The sequence below is a fragment of the Nicotiana sylvestris genome, chromosome 4, assembly GCF_000393655.2.
Source record: "Nicotiana sylvestris chromosome 4, ASM39365v2, whole genome shotgun sequence".
Taxonomy (NCBI): domain Eukaryota; kingdom Viridiplantae; phylum Streptophyta; class Magnoliopsida; order Solanales; family Solanaceae; genus Nicotiana; species Nicotiana sylvestris.
In genome coordinates, this window is record NC_091060.1 from 121944890 (window position 1) to 121972501 (window position 27612).

The 27612-nt window shown below is 38.6% G+C and overlaps 2 protein-coding genes across 2 annotated transcripts; both read right to left on the reverse strand.

Annotated features, from left to right (window-relative positions):
• Window positions 1–17799: 17799 nt before the first annotated feature.
• LOC104218805 (probable F-box protein At1g60180) lies at window positions 17800–20177 on the reverse strand. Its single transcript, XM_070172219.1, has 4 exons — window positions 20099–20177; window positions 19321–19694; window positions 18746–18907; window positions 17800–18312 (listed from the first exon to the last, which is right to left on the reverse strand). Exons 1-4 carry the CDS (start codon window positions 20169–20171, stop codon window positions 17950–17952), a joined length of 972 nt encoding a protein of 323 aa, XP_070028320.1. The 5' UTR covers window positions 20172–20177; the 3' UTR covers window positions 17800–17949.
• Window positions 20178–21258: 1081 nt separating this feature from the next.
• Window positions 21259–25387, reverse strand: LOC104218804 (F-box/LRR-repeat protein At3g03360-like). The gene is made up of 4 exons (XM_070173447.1): window positions 25140–25387; window positions 24425–25040; window positions 23947–24108; window positions 21259–23471 (listed from the first exon to the last, which is right to left on the reverse strand). Exons 1-4 carry the CDS (start codon window positions 25385–25387, stop codon window positions 23325–23327), a joined length of 1173 nt encoding a protein of 390 aa, XP_070029548.1. The 3' UTR covers window positions 21259–23324.
• Window positions 25388–27612: the final 2225 nt, after the last annotated feature.

Genomic DNA, 27612 nt, shown 5'->3' on the forward strand with positions numbered 1-27612 from the left:
ACCTTCTTTTGTCCCCCATTTTTCCTTGTCCCCTCTCACTTTATCCATTTCCAACTCACCCATGTTACACTCCAACAACAAGACAACTTTTACCTCTCCCCCTTTTCATTATTTCTTAAGCTTCTTCAACACACACACGGTCAGAGGTAGCAAGGGGAGCTCCCCAACTCTCTCCTCTACCCATTTTTTCTTCAAATACACTCACCCTCCCAAAAATACGGACATAGTATACTTTCGATATACACTCGATATACCGTGGGTATACATGGGCAGAACACCCCCTCCCCAACGGATCTCCTTCTTTCTTTCTTCTCAAACCAGAAAACAATGACCTTTTCACCATCAAGAATAGCCTTGAAGCTCCAGTAATTCAGCCATCAAAAATCCGTTCAAAACACATCAAAACAAACTTGAAAATAGCTCCCTTTTTTTAGTCAAAACGACCTCTAAAATAGCAGCAAAAACCTGTTGCAAACAACCATAAAATCCACCCCTAACACCACCCAAAATGAGCCAAAATATCTGTTGAAATCGGCTAAAAGAAATCGGAACAGATGCGTTTGGATTTTCGTCGCCGGTCGAAGTCGCTAGTCCGGGTTTCCGTTTGAGTCTCCTTCTAGTCCGTATGGTTTTGCTTGGCTTTATCTCGTTTTGGAGTAACGATTGTTGAGCTGTATCCATTTCATGAAGAAGGTTGTCTTCTCAGTCTATTGATAGAATATTCATATCAAAGGTTCATTTCCTCTAAATTCTTGTTTGCATTAGATGAATGTTTCAGTTTTGATTTAGATCTGTTTAAATGTTTCATTATTATTTCTTTTGTTTCTGTTTTGATTTATGTATGTTTGATTAGAATTAGTTTCTCAAGTCACTAAATAATTAGCTTCTCACCTATGTTGTTAGATTAATATGATTTGAGAAATCCATGTTAGACTTGAACGTAAATAAGTCATTATTTTAAAGGAAGTTCTTTTTTTTTTTAAAAAACAATTTTTATGTTAGCATTTTATTCCTTAGTTGATGTTATGTTTCTAGTGTTCAATTATTTTAATTTCTTGTTTCATGAAACAATATATGGCTTTAAGTTCAAAATTATTATAGTTATCTAATAAAAACTAAAAAATGGAGCTTTACGCTAAAGAAACTATGGTATATTAGAGCCATTGGATCTTTTAAATTTAAAGTGACATGAATGAGATTTTGGGCTTTTAGATTTAATAAGTCATAGCAAGGATTATGATCCGGGCTCAAATACAAACTGGGTAAAGAATAAAAATCTACACTATATCACTTTTACCACAATAATTCCATAACTCTCGGCTTTGCAATAATCTCAAAGTAGTTTAGAAAAAATAATTGTATATTCGTAGTTTGCTTTAGGCGCGATTAATAAATTATCGTGGCTATGGGAACGGTTCCCGTGGCATAGTTGCGATACCAAATCTCCTAAATTTGGGTGTGCATTTATGTGACCCAAATCCAAATCTCAACGGAGTCGGAATGTATTAACAACCACGGGTGCATTGATGCGACGTGGTTCGAGATGCATTTTCACGACGTTGCAATTCTATTAGAAAAATAAATAATAAAAGCGGTTTAAAGTTGATAAAAGCACATAAATTATAATATGTATTAAAATCAGATATTTAGTCATTACAACAATTTAATTGACCGTGCGAGAACCACGGGATTCGGGGGTGCCTAACACCTTCCCTCGGGTCAACAGAATTCCTTACTTAGAATTTCTGGTTCGCAGACTTCATTTGAAAAGTCGAATATTTTCCTCGAATTGGGATTCAAGATAAACCGGTGACTTGGGACACCAAAAGCCAAACCTTTCCCAAGTGGCGACTCTGAATTAAATAAATAATCTCATTTCGAATATTGTCACTTAAATTGGAAAAACTCCCTCGCGCATTTACCCTTCGGGGCGGGCGCGCAAAAAGGAGGTGTGACAGCTCTGGCGACTCCGTTGGGGAGAAAAACCCAGAACGTTTGTTCAGGGTTCAGAATTCGAGCTTAGAATAATTGTTATATTTGGCTTTATTATCTGATCTTTACTACATGTTTGGGCATAACGTGCTAAATGTTGTCTTTTACCGCTTTGATATTATCTGAACTGTATATAAACTGTGCCGAAACCCTTCTCTTCTTACCTCTGGGGAGGAGCTTGCTGGTCAAGACTCCCTATTCTGTTAGTGTCATACCCTGAAATAAGAAAGAGGTCGGACAAGTTACAAAGGTGGACGATCTCGCGGGTCCCCGGTACGTAGCCCCCTCCTCGACTCGAGTTGTCCGCTCGGGTACACAATCTAGAACATATACCCAGGATGAACCTAGTATAACAAAACCTCATGCCGGATCCCTAGTAGGAACACTTATTTGCATCACGTTGCATTTGACATAGGGGACTCAACACAGGGGTTGGGTCCGTCGAGGACAAGCAACCCGAAATGAAAAGACCATCCTGCTGCATCCCGTTTGTTTTGCGCATTTATTTGCTTCAGATCTTCATGCTGACCGGTTTCTGAAATCAAAAAAAAAAAAAAATTAGCAGCGTAGGGAGATAACTACTTATTTTTAGAAAAATAAAACCAATGTCCAAGTAGTTTCAAAACCTCCGAAATTTTCTTGAAAATAAAATTTGTCTTTTAGTTTGATTTATAAAAAAAAACATATATAATACAAAAAAAAATAATTCCTTTAAATCACTCTCAAAATAAAAAAAAAGTATTTGTTTAAAATTAAACAAAAATTCAAAATTCAAAAATATTTTTTTTTCTTTTGTAGTATCTCTTTCATAAATTCAGACTAATAGTCCAAATACTTTCTTAGAAGATTTTTCGAAATTTCAAAAAAAAAAAAAAGAGTGAAAAGAAGTTAAAATTCAAAGAAAAATATTTCTTTAGTCGTCGTTTCTTTTCAAAAATAAATAAATAAAAAATAATAATAAAAAAAATCGAAATCCAAAAATATTTCCTCCTTTTCTTTGTAAGTATTTTATTCAAAAAGGGGTTAGTTTATTTACTCCATTCATGTGACCGAACTGCGCGGGTCTGATTCTCACCGGATGTGAGATACGTAGGCAAACCTCATCGGTTCCGACCCCAATTTTCAAAAAATCCAAAAAAATATTTTTCATTAGTTCCTCCTTTAGAAATTTTTCCTTAGAAAATTCAAAAAAAAAAAAAAAAGTTTTTAAAACTCAAAAAAGAAAGGGGTAGTTCCCTTCTTTCTGAAGTATTTCATACGGAAAAAGAAATAAAAGAAAAAAGTAATAATAAAAGAAATAAAAAATCAAAATCCAAAATACGGGTTTCCTTTATTTTGAAGTATTTTTTCAAAAAATCAAAAAAAAAATCAGAAAAAAAGAGAATCAATATATATATATATTCGTTCTTTTAAAGACTTTCCTTCTTTAAAAGTCTTTCTTTCGTAAATGTCATAGAATTAAAAAATTAAAGTCCAAAAATATTTTCATTTTTCTTTAGAAGTATTTTTGTAAATTTAAAAAAAAACCTCGAAAATCCAAAATATTTTCTTAAAAGTGCCTTTTTCGAAAATTAAGAGACGACAGCCAAAATCTGAAGGAAATATTTTCTTTCTTATTTAGAAAAAGAGAGAACAAATGAAAATTCAAACAAAAATACTTTCTTTTTTTTACTTTTAAATTCTCAAAGTTCCAATCAAAAGAAAAGGAATTGTTTTTTTAGAAGTCTTTCTTTCAAAATAAAAAATAGAGTCAAGTTCAAAAATCAAAAAAATATATATCCTTTTCTTTTTTTAAAGCATTTTTTTTTAGTAAAATGCAAAGAAACAAAAATCCAAAAAAAAAAAGTTAGTTTACTTACTCTATTCACGATCGCCCGAACTACGCCGGTTTGATTCTCACAGGGTGTGAGATACGTAGGCAACCCTCATCGGGTCCAACCTCCCTTTTTTTAGAAATAGCCAAAATGTCAGAATTTTAATTTCATCATAAATGAGTCGGGTGATGCCGCTTTTGTCAAATGTAGCCGAATGTTCCCGAAAGGGACGCGCCGGAAGGCTGACTTTGCATAAATAGCCGCTTTTGGTCATTTTTTGAATTTTGACCAATTTGCCCAACAGCCTTAGAATCTTAGTCCCCGAGGCTCTGTGAGGCCGTGTTCCCAATGTCGGGCCACTATTTTGAAAAAAAAAAGGAGTCATAAATAAATCAAGTGATGCTATTTTTGTCAAAAATAGCCAAATGTTCCCGAAAGGGACGGCGGAAGGCTGACTTTGCATAAACGGCCACTTTCGATCATCCTTTAGAGTTTTGATCAGGTTGACCCTCACAGCCTTAAAATCTTCATCCCCAAAGTGCTGAAAGGCCGTGTTCGAAAATCGGATCTTTCTTTCTAAAATATAGTCAAATCATTTTTGCTTAAATCACCTTAATAAATGTGCATGATGAGCACAATGCAAAATGAACACTTGTTTCTTTATTTTTGCACTTGTTTGTCCCGAACTACGCAAGATCTGATTCATGCGGGGTCATGATACGTAGGCAATCTCCATCGGATTCGATCATAGCTATAAAATAAATTGAGTGAAAAAATAAAGAAAATTGAGTGAAAAAGAGAAAAGAAAAAATAGTGAAAAAAAAGAAGGAAAAAGAGTGACAAAATAAAATTAAAAAAAAGAGGGTGCAAAAAATAAAAGAGCGGCAAAAACAAGATCAAGAGTGGTTAAAGAGAGGCAGGAATAAAAGAAAAGAGGTACATAGTGAAGAGGGCTAGTTTAAGGCCGGGATAAAACATGCAACCCGTTCAAACACATGGTAAAAACGTTTAACTGTTTAGGTGCATTGCATCCCAACGTGTGATTTCCTATATGTTAAATGCCTCAAAACTAACAAGGTTGTGTGTGTGAGTGAATTAGTCAGGTTCTGTTTAGGTGATTGGTTTTGTTGGTATGCGGTGATGAACATGCAGCCCTGCACGCGGCCACAACATTATACACAAAACTGAGCTCCACCTCCCAGAAATGCCCATCCTTACCAAGCTCCATATAGTCCCCAATCAAATGTTCCTCGGTACAATCCTCACCCAAGAGAGTCTTTCAAAAGGAATCAGTTCACCCCTATTGGTGAATCATACTCAGGCTTATTCCAAAAGCTAGTCAGGTGAAGTCTACTGCAGCCAGTGGCCCCAAATCGGCCAAACACCGAGTCCCCCCCTCCCGCATCAAGCTGATACTAGATGTGAATACCACTCTGGAGAAGTGGGACACGGTACAAAGGACTGTTGGTCATTTGGACCCTCAAAATGGCAGTTGAAGACTTGATTGAAGCTGAAAGAATCGTTCTCCGGGACAAAAAGGTTCCTAATATGATGAACATTCCCCTGCCAACTCTCACAAACGGGCCAATAGACGGAATGATCTGTGAAGCTGAGGAATTTGATCCAGCACTGAAGGTTATTGCAGCCATTGCCGAGACAGAATAAAAGCCAAAAAATGATTGCCAAGCCTGAAAGTTCCCCATCAGGCGGAAGTCTCGGTAGCCAGTCTTGCTATCTTTTCTGCATCTGGATTGTCTCAGGGTGTGATCCAGATGTTTTACTTTATTGTCTTACTTTTCGATATAAACCCTTCTATCTTCAAATTTTTTTTAAAAAAATCAAAAAATCAAATGAAATTGATATTTCATTTTCCCGGAATGTCTATTTTCTTAAATCTTGTCAATTTTCTCATTCTCTTTTAGTTCTACTAAATGCATATTTCAATAATATGACATGCTTGCGGACTTCATGCCTGGATCTTAAAACTCTGTCAGACCTCGAAATAATGAATCAAGAATTGGGTCGCAATGAAGAATAGCTTAAGGAAACAAGACAAAGATTTGGAAAAGCTGAAAGAAGATTGGGTCCAGATTGGAAAGGTACATACATTGCAACAAGAGTACTGCCAAAAGGGTGCGTTGTACTTGGGACACATCGAAGGAAATGCCCTTGAAATAACTGTTAATGCAAATGCAGTCAAAAGGTACTATGTTGGATCCTACATATAGTTCTAATATTTTTTCGGTTGAGATGACGAAGGCTTTCATTCTCGCTACCCAAACACTATCAACCCTTTGCAAACCCATTTGAGCTGGTTACTCTTCTTTGATTACCCTCTTTGGAACCTGAAAGTATTATTGAAAAAATAAAATAAAATAAAAAGAAATTGAGATGAAAAAGAAAAATGAAGAAAAAAAAAAGAAGAAGAAAGAATTGGAAAAATAAGAAAATATATATACAAAAAAGGAAGAAAAGAAAATGAAAATGAAAAAAAGGAAACGGAAGGGAAGAAGAAAGTGAAAAACAAAGCAAATCAGAAAAACAAAAGAAAATCAAAAACAAAATGATTTTCCTGAACTACGTTTGACTTGATTCCGAAAGGATACGTAGGCAACCTCTCATTGGGGTTCAGTCACACCAATACAAAAATCCAAAAGTCCCCCAAAAGCGAAACTGGGGCAGAAGTTATAATGGTTTGGCAATGATCCCGCCCAAAAGGTTCCAAAGTTGTAGTTCAATCCAAATTCTTTTCACCCCAAACCTTGTTCAAGTCCTTCTGATCTATCGGCAAAGTGGTTCAAAATGGGAGGATGGAGTTATTTGGATCTGATACAACAAAATGAGAGGAATAAAATGAAAGAGTCTTACTGGTGAAAACCCACACGGGCACCGTAAGGTGACGGTAAGCAGAGAAAATCAAAATGAGAGTTTTGCTAGTGAAAACCCACACGGGCACTATAAGGAGATGACAAGAATTGAAATGAAAAATACCAGCTAGCAAAAACCCACAAAGGGCGCCCATGATCGAAAATACGATCCTCACAGCCATCGACATTAACAAAGTCCTGGCAAGGTTCCTCGGTATTCAAGGCAAAGTTGTGATGAATTTTTGAGAGTCGGACGGTTTACACAGATCAGGCATCCAGTCCAAAAGGCATGTCATGTTCATTGAAGTCTGCATGTACTCCAGATAAGTCCTTCTCTCCTTTCCCCGAAAGGGACACTTCTAGTTTTAAACTCATTCTCCATTCAATTATTTGTTTCTCTTTGACTCCCTTTTTGGTCTAACACTATTCCAAAACCAAGACAAAGAAAGGATGGCAAGACTGATTTACAGGGCTTTCGTTTGATACACGCTAATGTGAAAAAGGCACCCAGCTTCAGTAGGTGCATCAAGTCGACCTCGACTGGCCATGGCGGCCGATGCTCAGGAATCAAAACTTTGGAAGGAGAAAATCAAATTAAAAGCGCCTATAAAGGCAATTAAAGTTGAAAGGGTTGCGTTTCACATGGATAATCGCCTCAGCGAAGTTGAAGAAACCAAGGTACCCCCAAATGCTCTAAAATTGAAGTTGGAAGAAAGAAGACAGAAAAGAAAGGCCTACAAAGGCAAAATAAAGTTGTAAAGGTTAAGTCCCACGCGATTAGCCACTGCAGTTAGGTTTGAGGATCAAAAATCCATGATGCTCCGAAAAAAAAAGAAAAAAAAAACAAAAAAAAAACAAATGATTTGCCTGAACTACGTTTGACTTGATTCTGAAAGGATACGTAGGCAGCCTCTCTCTGAGGTTCAGTCACACCAAAAGAAAAATCCCAATTCCTCCAAAGATTGAAACTGGAGCAAATGATATAATGGTTCGGCCATGAGACCGCCGAAAAGGTTCCAAAGTTGTAGTTCCGCCCAAAATCATTTTACTCCAAAGACCTTGTCCAAGTCCTTCTGATCAATTGGCAAAGACAGGAAAGTGGAAATTGTCATGTTGGAATCTGATACAAGTCAAATTGAGAGAAATAAAATAAGAGAGTCTTATCGGTGAAAACCTTCGGGCACCATGAGGCAACGAGAGTAGAGAAACCAAGAATGAGAGAGTCCGTTTAGTGAAAACCCGCAAAAGGTACTATCGGGCGACGGTGAGAAGAGAAATGAGAGAGGTCGACTAGCGAAAACCCGCAAAGGGCGTTGTCGGCCGAAAAGATGATTTCACCACAGAAAGTTCTGGCAAGGTTCCCTTGTTGGGAAACATAGATCCGTTTTGGTTCATGAGAAAATGCAAGTTCGTGAGGTTCGGGCATCCAGTCCAAAAAGCGTGTCATGTCAGTTTGAAGCCAACATGCACCTCAGATAAGTCCTTCTCTTCCCCCGACAGGGACGTTTCTCTTTTAAATTCATTTTTTCCGCTCTTTGTTTATATTTCCTTGAATCCCTTTCGGCTTAACCCTAAATTCCAAAATGTGTTAGAAAGAAAAGGTGGCAAGACCGGTTTCACAGAGCTCCGTCTGACAAGAGGTGAAGAAAATACCCAGCCTCAGTGATGCGCCAGTCCAATCCCGACTGATCATGACGTTTGATTACCTCCGAATCCCCAAGCAGAGTGAGATGCAAGAACCAAAGCCTTACACAGGCGAATCATCATGAAATCCTGAAATCTGAGTCTTATCAGTTTGAAAAGGGGTCGCCTTTGAAGCCAATCAATGGCGAAGTTTCTCAACAGAAATGAGGCTGGGATCAAGAAAAATAATGAAGGCCACAAAACCGACCACATTTTCAAACTAACAATTGTTCTTTGTTTGAAAAATTGAAACAGGTGCAATCCAAAGCAACTGTGCAAGAAGCAGGTGCAACCAAAAGAAAAAAAAGTCACAAACCGCACATGAAGCAGGTGCAACCATGCAAAAGGCAGGTGCAGCCAAAAGGAAATGCGCAAGGGTTAGAAATAGCTATGCTGCAATAATCAACCCAAAAAGGGAAGTCTCCTCCCAATTCTTTCCTACATTTTTACTCATTTTTCTTAAAAAGGGTCTCATTCCCTAGTTGATTCCCGACATAACCCGTGGGCCTCCCTGGCATCACCCAGGGACCTTTTTCCTTTTTTTCCGGCATAACCCGATGACTTCCCCGGCATAACCCGAGGACTCTTTCCCTTTTCCGACATAACCCGATGACTTCCCCGGCATAACCCGAGGACTCATTCCCTTTTCGACATAACCCGATGACTCTTTCCCTTTTTCGGCATAACCCGATGACTTCCCCGGCATAACTCGAGGACTCTTTCCCTTTTCCGGCATAACCCGATGACTTCCCCGGCATAACCCGAGGACTCTTTCCCTTTTCCGGCATAACCCGATGACTTCCCCGGCATAACCCGAGGACTCTTTCCCTTTTCGGCATAACCCGATGACTCCCCGGCATAACCCGAGGACTTTTTCCCTTTTCCGACATAACTCGATGACTTCCCCGGCATACCCGAGGACTCTTTCCCTTTTCCGGCATAACCAGATGACTTCCCCGACATAACCCGGGGACTCTTTCCCTTTTCCGGCATAACCCGATGACTTCCCCAGCATAACCCGAGGACTCTTTCCCTTTTTTTCGGCATAACCCGAGGACTCTTTCCCTTTTTCGGCATAACCCGATGACTCCCCGGCATAACTCGAGGACTCTTTCCCTTTTCCGGCATAACCCGATGACTTCCCCGGCATAACCCGAGGACTTTTTCCCTTTTCCGGCATAACCTGATGACTTCCCGGCATAACCCGAGGACTCTTTTTCGGCATAACCCGATGACTTCCCCGGCATAACCCGAGGACTCTTTCCCTTTTCCGGCATAACCCGATGACTTCCCCGGCATAACCCGAGGACTCTTGCCCTTTTCCGACATAACTCGATGACTTTCCCGGCATAACCCGAGGACTCTTTCCCTTTTTTTTGGCATAACCCGTGGACCTCCCTGGCATAACCCAGGGCCCCTTTTTCTTTCCTCCCCGGCATAACCCGAGGACCTCTTTTCTTCACGGCATAACCCGTGAACCTCCCTGGCATAACCTAGGAGCCCTTTTTCCTTTTCTCCCGGCATAACCCGGTCAGTTTTCCGGCATAACCTGGCAATCCTCCCAATTTAGGGCTCCAATCCCTAAGTTGAGCGAGTTTCCTTTAGCCGACATTAGGGCTCCAATCCCTGAGTTGAGCAATTTTCCTTTAGCCGACATTAGAGCTCCAATCCCTGAGTTGAGCAATTTTCTTTTAGCCGACATTAGGGCTCCAATCCCTGAGTTGAGCAATTTTTCTTTAGTCGACATTAGGGCTCCAATCCCTGAGTTGAGCAAGTTTTCTTTAGCCGACATTAGGGCTCCAATCCCTGAGTTGAGCAAGTTTTCTTTAGCCGACATTAGGGCTCCAATCCCAGAGTCAAGCGGTTTTCCTTTTTTAGCCAATATTAGGGCTCCAATCCCTGATTTGAGCATTTTGCCTTTTGCATATTAGGGCCCCAATCCCCGAGTTGCGCCTTTAGGCTTGAGGTTTCCAATCCCCTCATCAATTTTGTAGATTTTTATGGTAATTAACTCACGAAATTTTCCTAGTGAAAACTGGGGCAGAAAATTTCATTTGTTTGTTTGTTTGTTTTGATGTTTGAGCAGGTTGCCCTCGAAACACAAGGTACAAGATGACTGATGGAATGAATCTCAGTCCAGAATAAATAAAAGAAGAAAAGAACAAAAAAAAAGAAGTGAATTCATAATATTGAAGCGGAGAAATATGCGGACTGCTCAAGATACGTTTGAAGTTACAAGTTTTCGCATGTCCCGCCTTGATCCAAGCTGAGGAAAGAATCAACACCTACAGCTAACAAGCATCAAGATTCAGATCGGAGTCTGCAGCAAGACCTAGACAAGACTCAAGATCAAACTTCAAGAGATTTATAGATAGGAATCTTGTAACTCGTAGCTGATAGGCTTAGTTGGTCTTTTTAATTTTGATTTTATGTAATAAACAGGACATCGGACCGGAACTTCGACGGAACCTCGCGCGGCTCTCAACCTCGGCACTCCATCGCCCCATTCACTTCTGAACTACACCTGACCTGATTCCCTTATAACCCGGGATATGTAGGCCGTCCAAAACCAGGACTCGGTTGTGCCTTTCCTTTATTTTTCTTCCTCTTTTGAATAACGATATGGTCAAAAATTAGTCACATGGTTCACTTTATATTTGCCCGAAAACTCTTCGTGTTTCCGAGCAAAGAGGGGCAGCTGTTGACACCTAATTTTTGACCCTATTTGAATTTATTCCCTCTTTTCCCACTTATCTCGTCAATACCTCACTTTCACTTTCCCTCGCCCCCACACCGATCCCTCATCCCACTATTCCCATATTCCCATCCCACCTTCTTTTGTCCCCCATTTTTCCTTGTCCCCTCTCACTTTATCCATTTCCAACTCACCCATGTTACACTCCAACAACAAGACAACTTTTACCTCTCCCCCTTTTCCTTATTTCTTAAGCTTCTTCAACACACACCCGGTCAGAGGCAGCAAGGGGAGCTCCCCAACTCTCTCCTCTACCCATTTTTTCTTCAAATACACTCACCCTCCCAAAAATGCGGACAGAGTATACCTTCGATATACACTCGATATACCATGGGTATACATGGGCAGAACACCCCCTCCCCAAAGGATCTCCTTCTTTCTTTCTTTCTTCTCAAACCAGAAAACAATGACCTTTTCACCATCAAGACCAGCCTTGAAGCTCCAGTAATTCATCCATCAAAAATCCGTTCAAAACACATCAAAACAAACTTGAAAATAGCTTCGTTTTTTTAGTCAAAACGACCTCTAAAATAGCTTCAAAAACCTGTTGCAAACAGCCATAAAATCCACCCCTAACACCACCCAAAATGAGCCAAAAGATCTGATGAAATCGGCTAAAAGAAATCGGAACAGATGCGTTTGGATTTTCGTCGCCGGTCGAAGTCGCTAGTCCGGGTTTCCGTTTGAGTCTCCTTCTAGTCCGTATGGTTTTGCTTGGCTTTATCTCGTTTTGGAGTAACGATTGTTGAGCTGTATCCATTTCATGAAGAAGGTTGTCTTCTCAGTCTATTGATAGAATATTCATATCAAAGGTTCATTTCCTCTAAATTCTTGTTTGCATTAGATGAATGTTTCAGTTTTGATTTAGATCTGTTTAAATGTTTCATTATTATTTCTTTTGTTTCTGTTTTGATTTATGTGTGTTTGATTAGAATTAGTTTCTCAAGTCACTAAATAATTAGCTTCTCACCTATGTTGTTAGATTAATATGATTTGAGAAATCCATGTTAGACTTGAACGTAAATAAGTCATTATTTTAAAGGAAGTTCTTTTTTTTAAAAAAAAACAATTTTTATGTTAGCATTTTATTCCTTAGTTGATGTTATGTTTCTAGTGTTCAATTATTTTAATTTCTTGTTTCATGAAACAATATATGGCTTTAAGTTCAAAATTATTATAGTTATCTAATAAAAACTAAAAAATGGAGCCTTACGCTAAAGAAACTATGGTATATTAGAGCCATTGGATCTTTTAAATTTAAAGTGACATGAATGAGATTCTGGGCTTTTAGATTTGATAAGTCATAGCAAGGATTATGATCCGGGCTCAAATACAAACTGGGTAAAGAATAAAAATCTACACTATATCACTTTTACCACAATAATTCCATAACTCTCGGCTTTGCAATAATCTCAAAGTAGTTTAGAAAAAATAATTGTATATTCGTAGTTTGCTTTAGGCGCGATTAATAAATTATCGTGGCTATGGGAACGGTTCCCGTGGCATAGTTGCGATACCAAATCTCCTAAATTTGGGTGTGCATTTATGTGACCCAAATCCAAATCTCAACGGAGTCGGAATGTATTAACAACCACGGGTGCATTGATGCGACGTGGTTCGAGATGCATTTTCACGACGTTGCAATTCTATTAAAAATAATAATAATAAAAGCGGTTTAAAGTTGATAAAAGCACATAAATTATAATATGTATTAAAATCAGATATTTAACCATTACAACAATTTAAGCGACCGTGCTAGAACCACGGGATTCGGGGGTGCCTAACACCTTCCCTCGGGTCAACAGAATTCCTTACTTAGAATTTCTGGTTCGCAGACTTCATTTGGAAAGTCGAATATTTTCCTCGAATTGGGATTCAAGATAAACCGGTGACTTGGGACACCAAAAGCCAAACCTTTCCCAAGTGGCGACTCTGAATTAAATAAATAATCTCATTTCGAATATTGTCACTTAAATTGGAAAAACTCCCTCGCGCATTTACCCTTCGGGGCGGGCGCGCAAAAAGGACAGTGACATCCAGTGACGACAAAGAGGCAGAAGCAACCAAGCTATGACACATGCGCTTGGGACATGCTGGAGGAAAATCCTTGAAAACTCTATCAGATCAAGGATTGTTAAAAGGAGTAAAGGCTTGCAACTTGGAGTTTTGTGAGCATTGTGTCAAAGGGAAACAGACAAGGGTTAAATTTGGTACAACGATCCATAATACTAAAGGCATTTTGGATTATGTACACTCTGATGTTTGGGGTCCTTCCAAAACACCTTCATTGGGTGGGAAGCACTATTTTGTAACCTTTGTTGATGATTTTTCCCGAAGAGTGTGGGTGTATACAATGAAAAACAAAGATGAAGTGCTGGGAATTTTTCTCAAATGGAAGACGATGGTGGAGAATCAAACAGGCAGGAGGATCAAGTGTATTCGCACAGACAATGGAGGTGAATACAAAAATGATCATTTCAATAAGGTCTGTGAAAATGATGGCATCGTCCGACACTTCACTGTTAGACATACACCACAACAGAATGGAGTGGCAGAACGTATGAACCGGACCTTGCTGGAGAAGGTACGGTGTATGTTGTCCAATGCTAGCTTGGGCAAAGAATTTTGGGCTGAGGCAATTACATATGCATGCCACCTCATTAATCGTCTACCATCTGCTGCTATTGATGGCAAGACACCATTTGAAAAATGGTATGGAAAGCCTGCTGTAGATTATGACTCTTTGCACGTGTTTGGCTCAACTGCATATTATCATGTGACAGAGTCAAAATTGGATCCAAGGGCAAAGAAGGCTATTTTTATGGGAATTACTTCTGGAGTCAAAGGATATCGCTTATGGTGTCCTATGACAAAGAAAGTAATATTCAGCAGGGATGTTACCTTTGATGAATCTGCTATGGTAAATAAGGTAACAGAAGATACCAAACAAAATGAAGGTGCTTCTAAGCAGGTGGAGTTTGAGGGAAAATTTATTTTTCCTACACAAGAAGTAGAGGAGGAAACAAATGAAGATTACCCTCTGGAAGGAGAGCCAGTAGAGGAGATTCCAACTCAGGAACCTCAACAACAACTTGAATCAATAGCAACCAGCAGGCCAAAAAGAACAATAACGAAACCCGTTCGTCTCATAGAGACGGTTGCTTGTGCAACCTTAATTGTAGCTGATGATGTTCCTACCACTTATAAAGACGTTGTCCAAAGTTCAGAAGAAGATAAGTGGAGGATTGCCATGAATGATGAAATACAGTCCCTTCATCAGAATCATACATGGAGATTGGCCAATCTCCCGAAGGGAAAGAAAGCAATTGGGTGCAAATGAGTATTTGCAAAGAAAGAAGGATTTCCTAACCAAGTAGATGTTCGATACAAAGCAAGATTGGTGGCCAAAGGATATGCTCAAAAGGAGGAAATTGATTACAATGAAGTATTTTCTCAAGTTGTAAAACATTCCTCCATTAGAATTATGTTGGCTTTGGTAGCACAATTGGATTTGGAACTAGTTCAGATGGATGTAAAAACTGCATTTTTACATGGAAACTTGGAGGAGGAAATCTACATGACTCAGCCAGAAGGATTCAAAGTTGCTGGAAAAGAAAATATGGTGTGCAAACTTGAAAAATCATTGTACGGATTGAAACAATCTTCTAGACAATGGTACAAGCGATTTGACGAGTTTATGTTGCGGCAAGGGTACAAGAGAAGCAAATACGATCATTGTGTGTATTTGCACAAGCTTAAAGATGGTTCCTTTGTATATCTTCTCCTATATGTTGATGATATGTTGATAGCTTCCAAGAATTCGGAAGAAATTGATAAGTTGAAGATTCAACTGAAGAAGGAGTTCGAGATGAAGGATTTGGGTGAGGCAAAGAAAATTCTTGGCATGGAGATAATTAGAGATAGACGTTCAAAGAAACTCTGTTTATCTCAAAAGGAATATTTGAAGAGAGTACTTCAACGTTTTGGCATAGATGACAAGACTAAGCCAGTTAGTACTCCACTTGCTTCCCATTTTAAGCTAAGTACTACTATGTCGCCAATGGATGAAGCTGAACGAGAGTATATGTCAAAGGTACCATACGCAAATGCTGTTGGTAGCTTGATGTATGCAATGGTTTGCACAAGGCCTGACATTTCACAAGCTGTTGGAGTTATTAGCAGATATATGCACAATCCAGGGAAGGAGCATTGGCAAGCTGTGAAGTGGATTCTACGGTATATTCATAATACTGTAGATGTCGGGTTAGTTTTTGAGCAGGAAGACAATCAGTCTGTAGTTGGATATTGTGACTCAGATTTTGCGGGTGATCTGGACAAACGAAGATCAACTACTGGTTATGTGTTTACTTTTGCAAAGGCACCAGTTAGTTGGAAGTCTACTTTGCAGTCAACAGTTGCTTTGTCTACAACAGAGGCAGAGTACATGGCTATTACAGAGGCTGTGAAGGAGGCAATTTGGCTTCAAGGATTGCTAAAGGAGCTTGGTGTTGAACAAAAAGGTATCACAATTTTTTGTGATAGTCAAAGTGCTATTCAATTAGTGAAGAACCAAGTTTATCATACAAGGACGAAGCACATTGATGTTCGGTATCATTTCGTACGAGAAATCATAGAAGAAGGTGGAGTCACGGTAAAGAAAATTCCTACTACAGAGAATCCTGCTGATATGCTGACAAAGGTGGTGACTGCGATCAAGTTTCAACATTGTTTGGATTTGATCAACATTGTTGAACACTGAAGATTGAAGATGAAGACATAACCAACATTTGTTATTAAGAGAAAATTGAAGATGTGGAATTTTGCCAAGGTGGAGATTTGTTGAATGCCAAAACTCCCACATCGGTGGAAGACCAAATTGGTTGGGATTTTTTTCCTATAAAAGGAGGCTTAATGTTTAGGATTTACACACACCTCTCATTTGCCTTCTTATCTTCTTAAAACATTTGTATCTTCTCTCTTTAGTATTATTTTACTTGTATTTTTGGAGTGGAATAAAATATTGGTTGTGTCCGAGGAGTAGGCAAAATTAGCCGAGCCTCGTAAATTTTGGTGTTCCTTTATTGTTGCTTTATTGTCTTATTTATTATTTGGTGGCTGTCATAATTTTTAGTATAATAGTTGTGACTTATTCACACTATATACATTTGGTTTCCGCAACAAAACAATCCTTTTATTCATGGCATTTTTTCCTATTAAGTACTAATGAACAACATCAAAATATGTCTTTAGTACAAAACATGTCAATTAGATTTGTGACCCGTGATAAATTCTTTTTGAATTTTATGTTAAATTTTCTTATTTTTATATTTAAAAATAAAACATAAGAGATTTTTACCGGTTCATTTTCTTGTATTCAATTTGTAAAGAGTTTTGAGCCCTTTTTTCCTATGGAAAGCGAGATGATACATCAAATGCACCTGCACCATCGCGCTGTATAAACATTGGGGAATTGATTTACTTAAAATGTTTTCATTCTAGAGGACCCGAGATTCTTTTTCGAACACATGAAATCCTTCACATAACAGACTCCTCTCTTGGAGCAATAGTAAAGTTGTCTCCATGGGATCTATAGGTCACGAGTTCGAGTTGTGGAAGCAACCATTAATGTTTGCATTAGAGTAAGTCGTCTACATCACATCCCTTAGGGTGTGACCCTTCCCGAATCCTACATAAACACGACCGGGCTGCCCTTTAACATGCTCTTCTTCAGAGGGAGCTCTCTACAAGTTGGCCAGACCAATTCCGCACTTGATTTCAATTGGATCTAATTTTCCCAGCAACTTTTCCATCAAAATTTAACTTTGTAATCACAGATCCTTCTCACACACCAAAATAATTTTCAAGCAGCAACACTCTGTTCAAACGACATTACATGTGCATTCATTCTATTTTCCAGTTTCTTGACAACCTCACTAAGTTGAGTTCTAACCTATATATCAAACTAAACTCTGCAATCTTTTGGCCAAACATTTTTGAAGAACACAGAATCCCTAACAAGCTTGGTTGCAATGACTTCATCAAACTTTTCCTCATCAATGACCAATCTTCTAACCTGAATCGAAGTTTCAAAAACTCCATCCTCTGATACCTTTAATATTGCATAAAACTTTATAACAAGATCCTCATATATTCATTCGAGATACTTGCGAGCACCAAAACCCTTATCATCAATCCCATGGCGGACTAACTTCAAAGAGGTTAAAATACTGACTTTGAACAATGACCGTGAGTATAATATATGACATCTCTTCTGCTTATTAGTACCTCAAATGAAAAAAGCATCTCTGCTGGTTAGATGTTTCTCTATTTTCGACGGATTACATTCCATTTGTTTTATTAATGACTTGTTCAAAAATTAAGGTTCACGATACTGGCTAGTGGCTACTATTGTTGCCAGGAGCTCATATAGATATATAACAAATTACAACAAGGAAATATTAAACAAGAAGAGGTTTAGATTTGTTTCAGAAGAAGAAGATTATGGGGTATTCTGACTAAAGTTCACTTCAACTGTGCAATATGCTTTTCGGCTTTAGAGAATGGAGACGAGGGCATAAAGCATACTCCATGAAAGCTGCCTGCAGAAAAACTTGTGCCTGCCTAGAAATTCTGAAACACATACATAACATCTTGAATGCAACAAAAAAAGCTTCATCAGAAACCAAGCAACGATAACATTTGGCATGTCATAAGGGCAAGATAACAGGAACAAATAGTTATCAGTTACATAGAAAAGTTCAAGAAATTACCAGCAGTAAATCAAAACTAAATATAAGGTAACATTTCTGGTATACTGCAACTGAAAACTACTTTTCATCTAGTCATGGAAAGCTCCTTCCTGGCAAATAATCATAGAATTTGCAGAGGACCTTGGGCAACCTACCAATTTCTCAGCCAATCGAAATAAATATTGAGACGCACAGTTCATTGAGCATCTCTTGCACATTCTTCTTCTTGATATGAGAACGAACTTTTCCAGACCCATTGCATTCTTTAGTATAAATTCTGAAAGTTTGAAAAGTTCATCATAATCCCATACAAGATGCCCCTGCAAACACGTCCCTGAAGAACTGACAACCTTAACATTCTTGAGGTTGGGAAACCCAAAGCTCGACAGCAAATGAATATCGCCTCCTTTTGCCAAATATCCTAACTCAACTTTGCATCGGGAAAAATCCAACTAGAGAAAGAATATAGTCAAGATCAAATGCATGTGTTAAAGTCAAATGAAAATCTTATTGCACGAAAGTCACAATACAATGATTTCACAGTAGAAGTGTCTGGTACAGAACAATTTCCGAACCGATCAATCTTTAATGGTTCTGGGCAAATGATTATGACAACTGTTCCTCTAGGATGACTCTTGGAATAGGTGAACCAAGCTAAGAATGAAAGAAGTTGTGTTTGCCAGCAATCTTTTTCCCATCAGAGCCCATTAACCACAAAACTAGTCATATTAAAACGATATTTTCTAGTGAAAAACGTTTCTTACTGATGATTAAGGATATATTTACATCTCCTTAAGAAAACCATTCAGCGTGGGGAAGGGGGACGTTAAAACTTCATATAATGAATGTGAAAAAAAAGATGAGCAAAAAGTTGCAGGAAGTTACATCAATAGTTGCCATAGTTATGTTAAGTGTCTCCACATGAGGCGAGGCTTGCAACAGGATAGCTGCTCCATAGGAATAAAACTTTGTGATATGCAAATCTAAAGTTAGACATTTGCATTTCAATTCTGGAAGCAGCAGCCCCCCTTCAAACGTCAACATGACCTGATGCAGTAATCCCAATGAAACTAGTAAAGGATAGAGAAACAAAGTGAACACATAATGGTATGACAAATATAACACATTAGCTGAATAATAAAAGAAATACACCACTTTAGAAAGTTGACAGAAAGATTGCAATTGCAAAAAGTCACAAGAGTTTTGTACTTAAACCAGTAGCCTTTGTATAATAATGTGTAAAAGTTCTTGGGCAAAAACTTGGTATTTAACCGGAGAAGGGTAGAGCGGTGGGCCCATTATCCACTGACTTTCCAACCGTGCGTCACTGCCCTAGGGGAAGTCTCTACTATCAGAAAATGTGTAAAAGTTCTAAATTGTATTATATTCTAAATGCTATTCTCTTTATGATATCTATAATCAAATAAAGGAAATAAAGTTCTTTTGACTTAAATACAAACCTCCGTGAACCAAGTTCCGATTGTTAACTCCGTTGCGCAACTCAACTTTTGAAAATATTCTTGGACTAGTGTCTTAATAACTTGATGATCATCAGGACAACTGTCACTAGAATATTCTGAACAAGTAATTCGGAAAGTAAGCCTAGCATGGACCACGGAGGCTACATTTACTAGCCGACACTTGAGATCATCCAGATTTTTGGAGATCTCCAAATGCTGAATATACGGAGCAACAATTTCCAGAGAATGATCATCGCCATCATTTGGCAACCAATATTCTTTGAACTTGAGTCTCTTTAAGTTTGAAGAATTAATTTCCAGTCGACGGAAACCCTCGACATTAGAAAATTCCAGAGTTTCCAAAGCAGGAGAACCTGACAGTATGTTCACAATATCAGCATCATCTAACGTAATATATTTCAACTTTAGGCTCTTTAGAGACTTCCACTCTATGACAAATTTTTCATAAAAAAAACAGCAGCTCAGATACAATGTTATCAATGAGGAACAAATGCAGATAGACTGAGGCAAGTCGATGTTATCTTTCTCACTGCAATCTGACCACAATACAACATCTTCGACATGTTTTTCAACTGCGGTACTAAGCCATCGGCTGATTGGGAACTTTCTTTTAACAGCCTTAGGAAGCCATGGGGACTCGTATTGAGACAGGTAAGTGAAATTCAGTTGGAATTTTTTTATTTTGGAACAAGTAGAATGAGCTAATGCATAATCCACAAAGGAAATGAAGTTTTCTGCTTGCGATTCCTTTTCACACCTGAAAATGAAGTGATCAACTGAAGTCCATAGATACTGCCACCTTTTCGAGAGAACACATGTAGTGAAGGCATCCTTAGTTGGCAGAAGAGAGAGAATTTGAATGAGGAGTGAGTCTGGCAACTGACCGATTCGGTCGTCTAGGGTTTCTTCAACTCCGGCGACTCTCTTCTTTTTGTTTTCTATTTGTTTTTTCAGCTCCGGTGGCTCTCACTTTCTGTTTCTTTGACGATGGAGTATGTTGGTCGGGAGCCATAGGATTTTGGTGCAGAAAGGCTTTAGGGTTTTGGATAATTTTCCGGTGGTCTTTTCCCTTCTCTACCGAAGGGGCGTTCACACGTTTCCTGTTCCGTTGCTTTTTCCCATTCTTTTGTCCTCTTAAATAAATAAATTAAATCCCCCATCCTTTTACATTACTAAACAAATTAACACAGAAATTTGGGGAACTTCTAAACATATTTTCAATTAAATTCATATTGTATTAGTATTCATTGTGTCCGAAGACTATTTAGAGGGATCAAATTGAAAAACTTCTTGAAAAATTCATTAGAGTTCTCTTGAACAATGATTCATGTAATTGTGGATAATTTCGTAACAGGAGAGTTGGGCAATAACAGGAGACTTCTTGACAATTCATTAATTTTTAGCCATACAGTGACAAAATATTCTTAATGATATTAATGCTTTATTTGCATTCTCCTTAAAATCACTTCCGTAATTTTTTTTTGGGGAGGGGGGGGGGGGGGGGGTTAAAACTTCAAAGTATAAAATTGGATGTAAAAGGAAGAGCATACATTGATAGAAGTAATGACCTCTCTCCCAAGTGTATATTCAGTGTCTCCAAAAGAGGCGCCGCCCCCAAAAGGCTAGCTATTCCATACAAAGTATTGCTTGTTCCATGCATCTTTGGTGTTAGACATTTGCATCTCAATACTGGAAGCGGTACTCCTTCGAGTTGCAAAATGAACACGACGACAACAACAATAACAACAACAACCCGGTGAGATTCCATAGGTGGGGTCTGGCGAGGATAGTATGTACGCAGACCTTACCCCTAATCCGGAGGAGTAGAGAGGCTGTTTCCGGTGGACCCTCGACACAAGAAAGAAAGAGACAGTGTATCAGTAACAGCAAAGGAATCCAGAAAGATAACACCAGCAACGCAATAACCAAAAAATAAAGAGCAGAGTAATAACACTACAATAACAAAGGCACAGTACTACAGACCCAAGGGAATAATATGTACACAAAGGGTCACTAAACATACTACAGCCTAGCCTACGACCCTAATGAAGTATTAAGAACATAACTGGAGCCACTAGCAGCCTAAAACAAAACACTATCATACTAGTCTCCTATCTCCTAATCTACAACCCTAATGCTCGACTCCACAACTTCCTATCAAGGGCCATGTACTCGAAAATCTGCATCTGCACCATGTCCTGCCTGATCACCTCTTCCCAATATTTCTTAGGCCGCCCTCTACCTCTTCTCATACCCGTCAAGGCCAGCCGTTCACACCTCCTTACCGGTGCATCCAGGCTTCTCCTCCTCACGTGCCCGAACCATCTAAGCATAGCTTCCCGCATCTTTGTCTTCCGTGGGAGCCACGTCCACCTTCACCTGAATATCTTTATTCCTAATCTTATCCAGCCTAGTGTGCCCGCACATCCATCTCAGCATTCTCATCTTTGCAACTTTCATCTTCTGGGTATGAGAATTTTTGGCTGGCCAACACTCTGCACCATACAACATAGCCGGCCTAACCACCGCTCTATAGAACTTTCCTTTAAGTTCCAGAGGCCCATTCCTGTCACACAGGACACCAGACCCTAGCCTCCATTTCATCCACCCCACTCCTATATGATGCGTAACATCCTCGTCAATATCTCCATCGCTTATATAATCGACTCAGGTACTTGAAGCTCCCTTTCTTGGGGATGACTTGCAAAATGAACATGACCTGGTGAAATAATTCAAATGAAGTTAGTGAAGTATAGAGAATGAAGCAACATCAAAGGAAAAGTAATCCATAACAAAAAGATAGTGCTACGACAAATCAAAATGGCTTAAAGTTCTCTTGGGTTAACATCTCAGTAAATTGTTCATCAAGTGATGGAACATGATAGGCTGTAGGCACTGATTCTGAATCAACTTTCTTGATCCATTTTCTTTTCTCTTGTACCAAATTCATATTCTTAAAATGAGAATTGACACTCTCATACACTGTCAAAACACCCATTTTTCTTTAGAAGTTTCAAATCAACAATTCTTCTACAGAAAATGGGCTTTGATTTAAATAAGATATACCTCGCTTTGGTGACCTTGTCCCAATAGATAAGTTTATCAGCAGAAGTAAAATCAGTACCCACTTCCTCAGGCAATTGGCTTTGCAGGAGCGTGAAATCTCAGAAAAAATAGTGGAAGAAAATAAAAAACTAGAAGATGAAATTATAGCTCCTCTAACGATCTGGCTAGAACAGCTAATGTGCAAATAACAGAGCACATATCAATCAATGTTTCGCAAGGTGTATGGATCATTAGATTAACTGTGCTGCAGACAAAAGTCTGGTACTTAAGTAGAGAAGGGTATAGGGGTGAGCCTATTATCCATCGTATGCCACTGTCCCTAGGAGATTTCCAAAATTATCCAAATGAAAAATAAAAAAGTAGAAACTCCTCTTTCCAAGAAAAAGGCCGAAAAGAGAACCTTTTCCCTGTTATAGAATCTTGATGCTATAGGCAAAGGAAGCAAAATACAGCATTTCATGAGCTTAATTATCAGAAAACATGTGCCTTGTAGGTTTGCCGATCTTAACAGTTCCAGAAAAAAGTTGAATGAAAATTCCAAGTACATATGCAATGTTTAGAGTGCAACAAACAAAGGCTTCGTGAGAATTCAAGCATCCACAACATTTGGTATGCCACAAGTTCAAAGTTACATCTGCAGTAAATCAAAAGAAACAATATAAGGTAACATTTTTAGAATTCCAATACAAAACCACTTCCAGTCTAGTCCCGCTAAGCAGCCTCTTCGTAAGTAATCACAAAATTCTTAGATGATCTTGGGCTGTCTAACAATTTCTTAGCAAGTTGGCAAAAATATCGGAAGACACAGAGCTTTGAACAATAGCAGCATCTTCTTCTCTTTGCCACGATAACAAACTTCTCCAAAAGTACTGCATTCTTTAGTAGAAATTTTGAAAGTTCGAAAAGCTTAGATTATATCAGTTGTTCGAACATTCCTCACCGCAGCCAACAATCTTAACATTCTTAAGACTGGGAAACACGATGTTCGATATCCAATTCTGCAAAATGATATTTACTCCTTTGTCAAAATAGCTTAGCTCAAATCCGCAGTGGTAATTAATCAACTGGAACAAAAAATATAATCAGAACCAAATGCAGGTCTATAGCTTAATGGGAATATTGAACAGAAGATAAAATAAAATGATTGCACAGTAGCATTGTCTTATAAAGGAACAATTTTCAAAAACCACAAATCTTGAACCTTTGTTCTCAGTAAATGATCACAATATCGAATTCACATCAAAAATACTCAAGCAGTACATAAACCAAGCAGTTAAGTTTGGTCACCGATCCTTTTACTTTCTTGAGCTCGTTTACCAGATAGAAAGCAATTACCCTGACCAATCAATTTACAGCTTTATAGTGTGACAAAAGATTCTTAATGATAATTAATGTTTTATTTGCATTCTCCTTAAAAACACTTACACTCTTTTTTTTTTGTGTGTGTGTGTTTGGGGGGGGGGGGGGTGTTAAAAAGTTAAAACTTCAAAGTAAAAAATGGATATAAAAAGAAGAGCACAAATTGAGAGAAATATCGACCTCAACTCCCAAGTGTATGTTTAGCGTCTCCAAAAGAGGCGAGATCCGCAAAAGGCTAGCTACTCCATACAAGTTATACTTTGTCACATTCATCTCTAGCGTTAGACATTTGCATCTCAATTCTGGAAGTGGCAATCCATCAAGTTGCAACATGAACACAACCTGGAGAAATAATCCCAATGAATTAGTAAAGGATAGAGAAAGAAGCAACAATAGGAAAAGTAATCCACAACAAAAAGGTAGTGTTATGACAAATCTAACCATCTAACCACTTTAAGGAATATCCAACTTCAGAAAGTAGATAGGATTCCATTCAATTATTCACCAAAAAAAACTATTTTCACTAAAAATTTCATGTATAAAAAATTCATAATTGTATGAGATTCTGAAGGTTCTTCCCTTTCTCAGGTTTACATTCTGCAATACTTTGCTAATCAAAATCAAATAGAGAATAAGGTCTTTTGACATAAAAACAAACCTCTGCTAACCAACTTCCAATTCTTAGCTGAGTCACATGACTTAATTTTTCAAGATAGTCCATAACAAGGTTTCTGGAAACTTGATGATAATCACCACAAGTGTCTTCAAACATAGCGATACACGTAATCTCAAAAGTGAGGCTAGCAGTAACCAAAGAGGAGACATTTACTAGCCTACACATGAAATGTCCAAGATCTCCTGAAATCTCCATATGCTGAAGATGTGGGGCAATAATTTCCAAAGACTCCATAATTCCGTCATCACGCAAGTTCAGATAGCCTGTCAATATTAGTTTCTTTAAATTTGAAGAAGTAATTTCAAGACGATGAAAACCTCTGAATAATCTCAACTCCAACGTTTCCAAAGCAGGACAACCTGACAGTAAGTTCACAATGTTGTCATCGTCTAACCCTATCAAGTGCAGGTTTAGGCTCTTTAGAGAGTTCCAAACTATAACCCATCTTTTATCGAACACCCAGCGGGTCAATTCCAATGCAATCAATGACGAACTACTGTAGATAGATAGAGGCAATACGGAAGTGAGATCAACAGGTGAGTAGAAAACAAGATTTTCCACTTTTCTTTCCACAGCAAAACTGAGCCATTGGCTGATTTACAAATCTAAAACCCATCCAAAGAAGCACATCAAATCGAGTTGGAATTTTTTGATTTTGGAACAAGTGGAATGAGTCACAACGTGGTCCACAAAGTGCCTGAAGTTTTCTGCTTTCTTATAATTTCTAGCAACGAAAAGGAAGTTATAAATTGAAGTCCAGAGATAACGCCACCTCTTTGAAAGAACACACGATGCCACGGCGTCTTCCGTCGGCAAAAGAGAGAGAATTTGTACCAGGATTGCGTCCGGCAACTGGCTGATATGGTCTAGGGTTTCTTCAACTCCGTTCTTTGATCCCAAGTTACTACTACTAGAATCGCCATTTTTCTTGTTGCGTGAAGCCATGATTTCACGGGGAGAAAGGGTTTTGGGAATTTTCTAGAAAATGGGCGTCGTCTTGGTTTTCTCCACGTCCAAAGAACCTTCATTCATTCAGATGGCATTCTTTTTTTCTTCTGTTAAGCAAATAACGAGATTTGAAATCTTTTTAGGACGAGAACGAGATAATAAATCAAACGCACTTGCTCCCTCGCAAATTCGCAATACAAACATTGATGTTGATGGGAATAAGCCCCTTACCAAAATAATATTCACGGTAATAAAGCGGAATAATAATGTAGCACCGAGATACGGTAATTAACAAGAATAAAAGAGTAACAATGACACCAAGATTTTTACGTGGAAAAACCTTCTGAATAAGGGAAAAAACCATAACCCCGAGAGGAGCAACTGATATCACTATAGTAAGGAATTTTACACTTTGTAGGTCGGAGATAAATACTCCAAAGACCACTACAACACTCAAAAGAAATAACCCTCTTTTGATATTCTCACCTCACTACAATATCGCTCACTCTGTATTTTCCTCACAGACTATTTTCTTATACCTTGTCTGTGAAACCTCACTCTTTCTTTCTCTCTTTGTTGGTGTGAAGAAATGAGAGTTGAAGCTCTCATTTTATAGCCAAAGCTTCACCTCTAAAGCCTACAATATTTGACAATTTACACACACTTTTCACAATTCAACAAAGTTGGCTACCAAACCAAAGAAATTCAACAAGGTTGGCTACCAACCAAACCAAGTCAACAAGGTTGGCTACCAAACCAAAGAAAACTCTTATTAGGCACATGCCTAATACTTCTTCAATGAGATGGACATCATCAATCTCCCCCTCCAGTCTCATTCATCCAGAGGAGGTAGCACTGTCTTCTAGTTTGAATGCATGCCGACAAGTTCTTTGCATAGCTCGAACTTGTTCCTTGGTACCACCTTGGTCAGCATATCTGCGGGATTCTCATTTGTAGAAATCTTCAAGACTTTTAGAGATTCATCATCTACCATTTCTCGAATCCAATGATATCTCACATCAATGTGTTTGGTCCTTGCATGGTACATAGAGTTCTTGCTAAGGTCTATTGCACTTTGACTGTCACAATAGACGACATACTCCTTCTGATGCAATCCAAGCTCTTGAAGGAATCGCTTGAGCCATATCATCTCCTTGCCAGTTTCTGTAGCAGCAATGTACTCTGCTTCAGTTGTTGAAAGTGCAACGCACTTTTGCAACTTAGACTGCCATGATATAGCTCCCCCTAAAAATGTAAACAAATAACCTTGGTCAGCATATCTGCGGGATTCTCACTTGTAGAAATCTTCAAGACTTTTAGAGATTCATCATCTACCATTTCTCGAATCCAATGATATCTCACATCAATGTGTTTGGTCCTTGCATGGTACATAGAGTTCTTGCTAAGGTCTATTGCACTTTGACTGTCACAATAGACGACATACTCCTTCTGATGCAATCCAAGCTCTTGAAGGAATCGCTTGAGCCATATCATCTCCTTGCCAGTTTCTGTAGCGGCAATGTACTCTGCTTCAGTTGTTGAAAGTGCAACGCACTTCTGCAACTTAGACTGCCATGATATAGCTCCCCCTGAAAATGTAAATAAATATCCAGTAGTAGATTTTCTGTTGTCAATGTCACCTGCCATATCAGCATCTGTATAGCCCTTCAAGATTGGATCAGATCCTCCAAAGCACAAACAATCTCCCGTGGTACCTCTCAGGTACCTGAGTATCCACTTGACTGCTTCCCAATGTTCCTTTCCAGGATTTTCAAGAAACCTGCTGACAACACCAACTGCGTGAGCAATATCAGGTCTAGTACATACCATTGCATACATCAAACTTCCGACTGCTGAAGAATAAGGAAATTTAGCCATGTTCCCTTTCTCCTCCACTGTTGTAGGACACATCTTTTTACTCAACTTTAGATGACCAGCAAGAGGTGTGCTGACTGGCTTAGCATTCTTCATGTTGAAGCGTTCTAGTACACGTTCAATGTACTTCTCCTGAGATAGCCACAACTTTCTACTTGTTCTCTCTCGAACTATCTTCATCCCTAGAATTTGTTGTGCTGGGCCCAAGTCCTTCATATCAAATGACTTGGACAGATCTCCTTTCAACTTTGCTATCAACCCCTTGTCTTTTCCTACAATTAACATGTCATCCACATACAACAACAATATAATAAAGTTATTCTCAGAAAATCTTTTGAAGTATACAC

What these genes read in the sequence shown, in the direction of transcription:
- LOC104218805 (XM_070172219.1), bottom strand. Translation starts at nt 20,171, where the DNA reads ATGCCTTCACTACATGTGTTCTCTCGAAAAGGTGGCAGTATCTATGGA. An exon ending in GTTGATCACTTCATTTTCAG is followed by an intron (nt 19,695 to 20,098) that starts GTGTGAAAAGGA and finishes ACATACTGTCAG; the next exon opens with GTTCTCCTGCTTTGGAAACT. An exon ending in TCGGAACTTGGTTCACGGAG is followed by an intron (nt 18,908 to 19,320) that starts GTTTGTATTTAA and finishes TTACTGCATCAG; the next exon opens with GTCATGTTGACGTTTGAAGG.
- LOC104218804 (XM_070173447.1), bottom strand. Translation starts at nt 25,387, where the DNA reads ATGGCTTCACGCAACAAGAAAAATGGCGATTCTAGTAGTAGTAACTTG. An exon ending in AAGAAAGCAGAAAACTTCAG is followed by an intron (nt 25,041 to 25,139) that starts GCACTTTGTGGA and finishes TTTAGATTTGTA; the next exon opens with AATCAGCCAATGGCTCAGTT. An exon ending in TTGGAAGTTGGTTAGCAGAG is followed by an intron (nt 24,109 to 24,424) that starts GTTTGTTTTTAT and finishes TTATTTCTCCAG; the next exon opens with GTTGTGTTCATGTTGCAACT.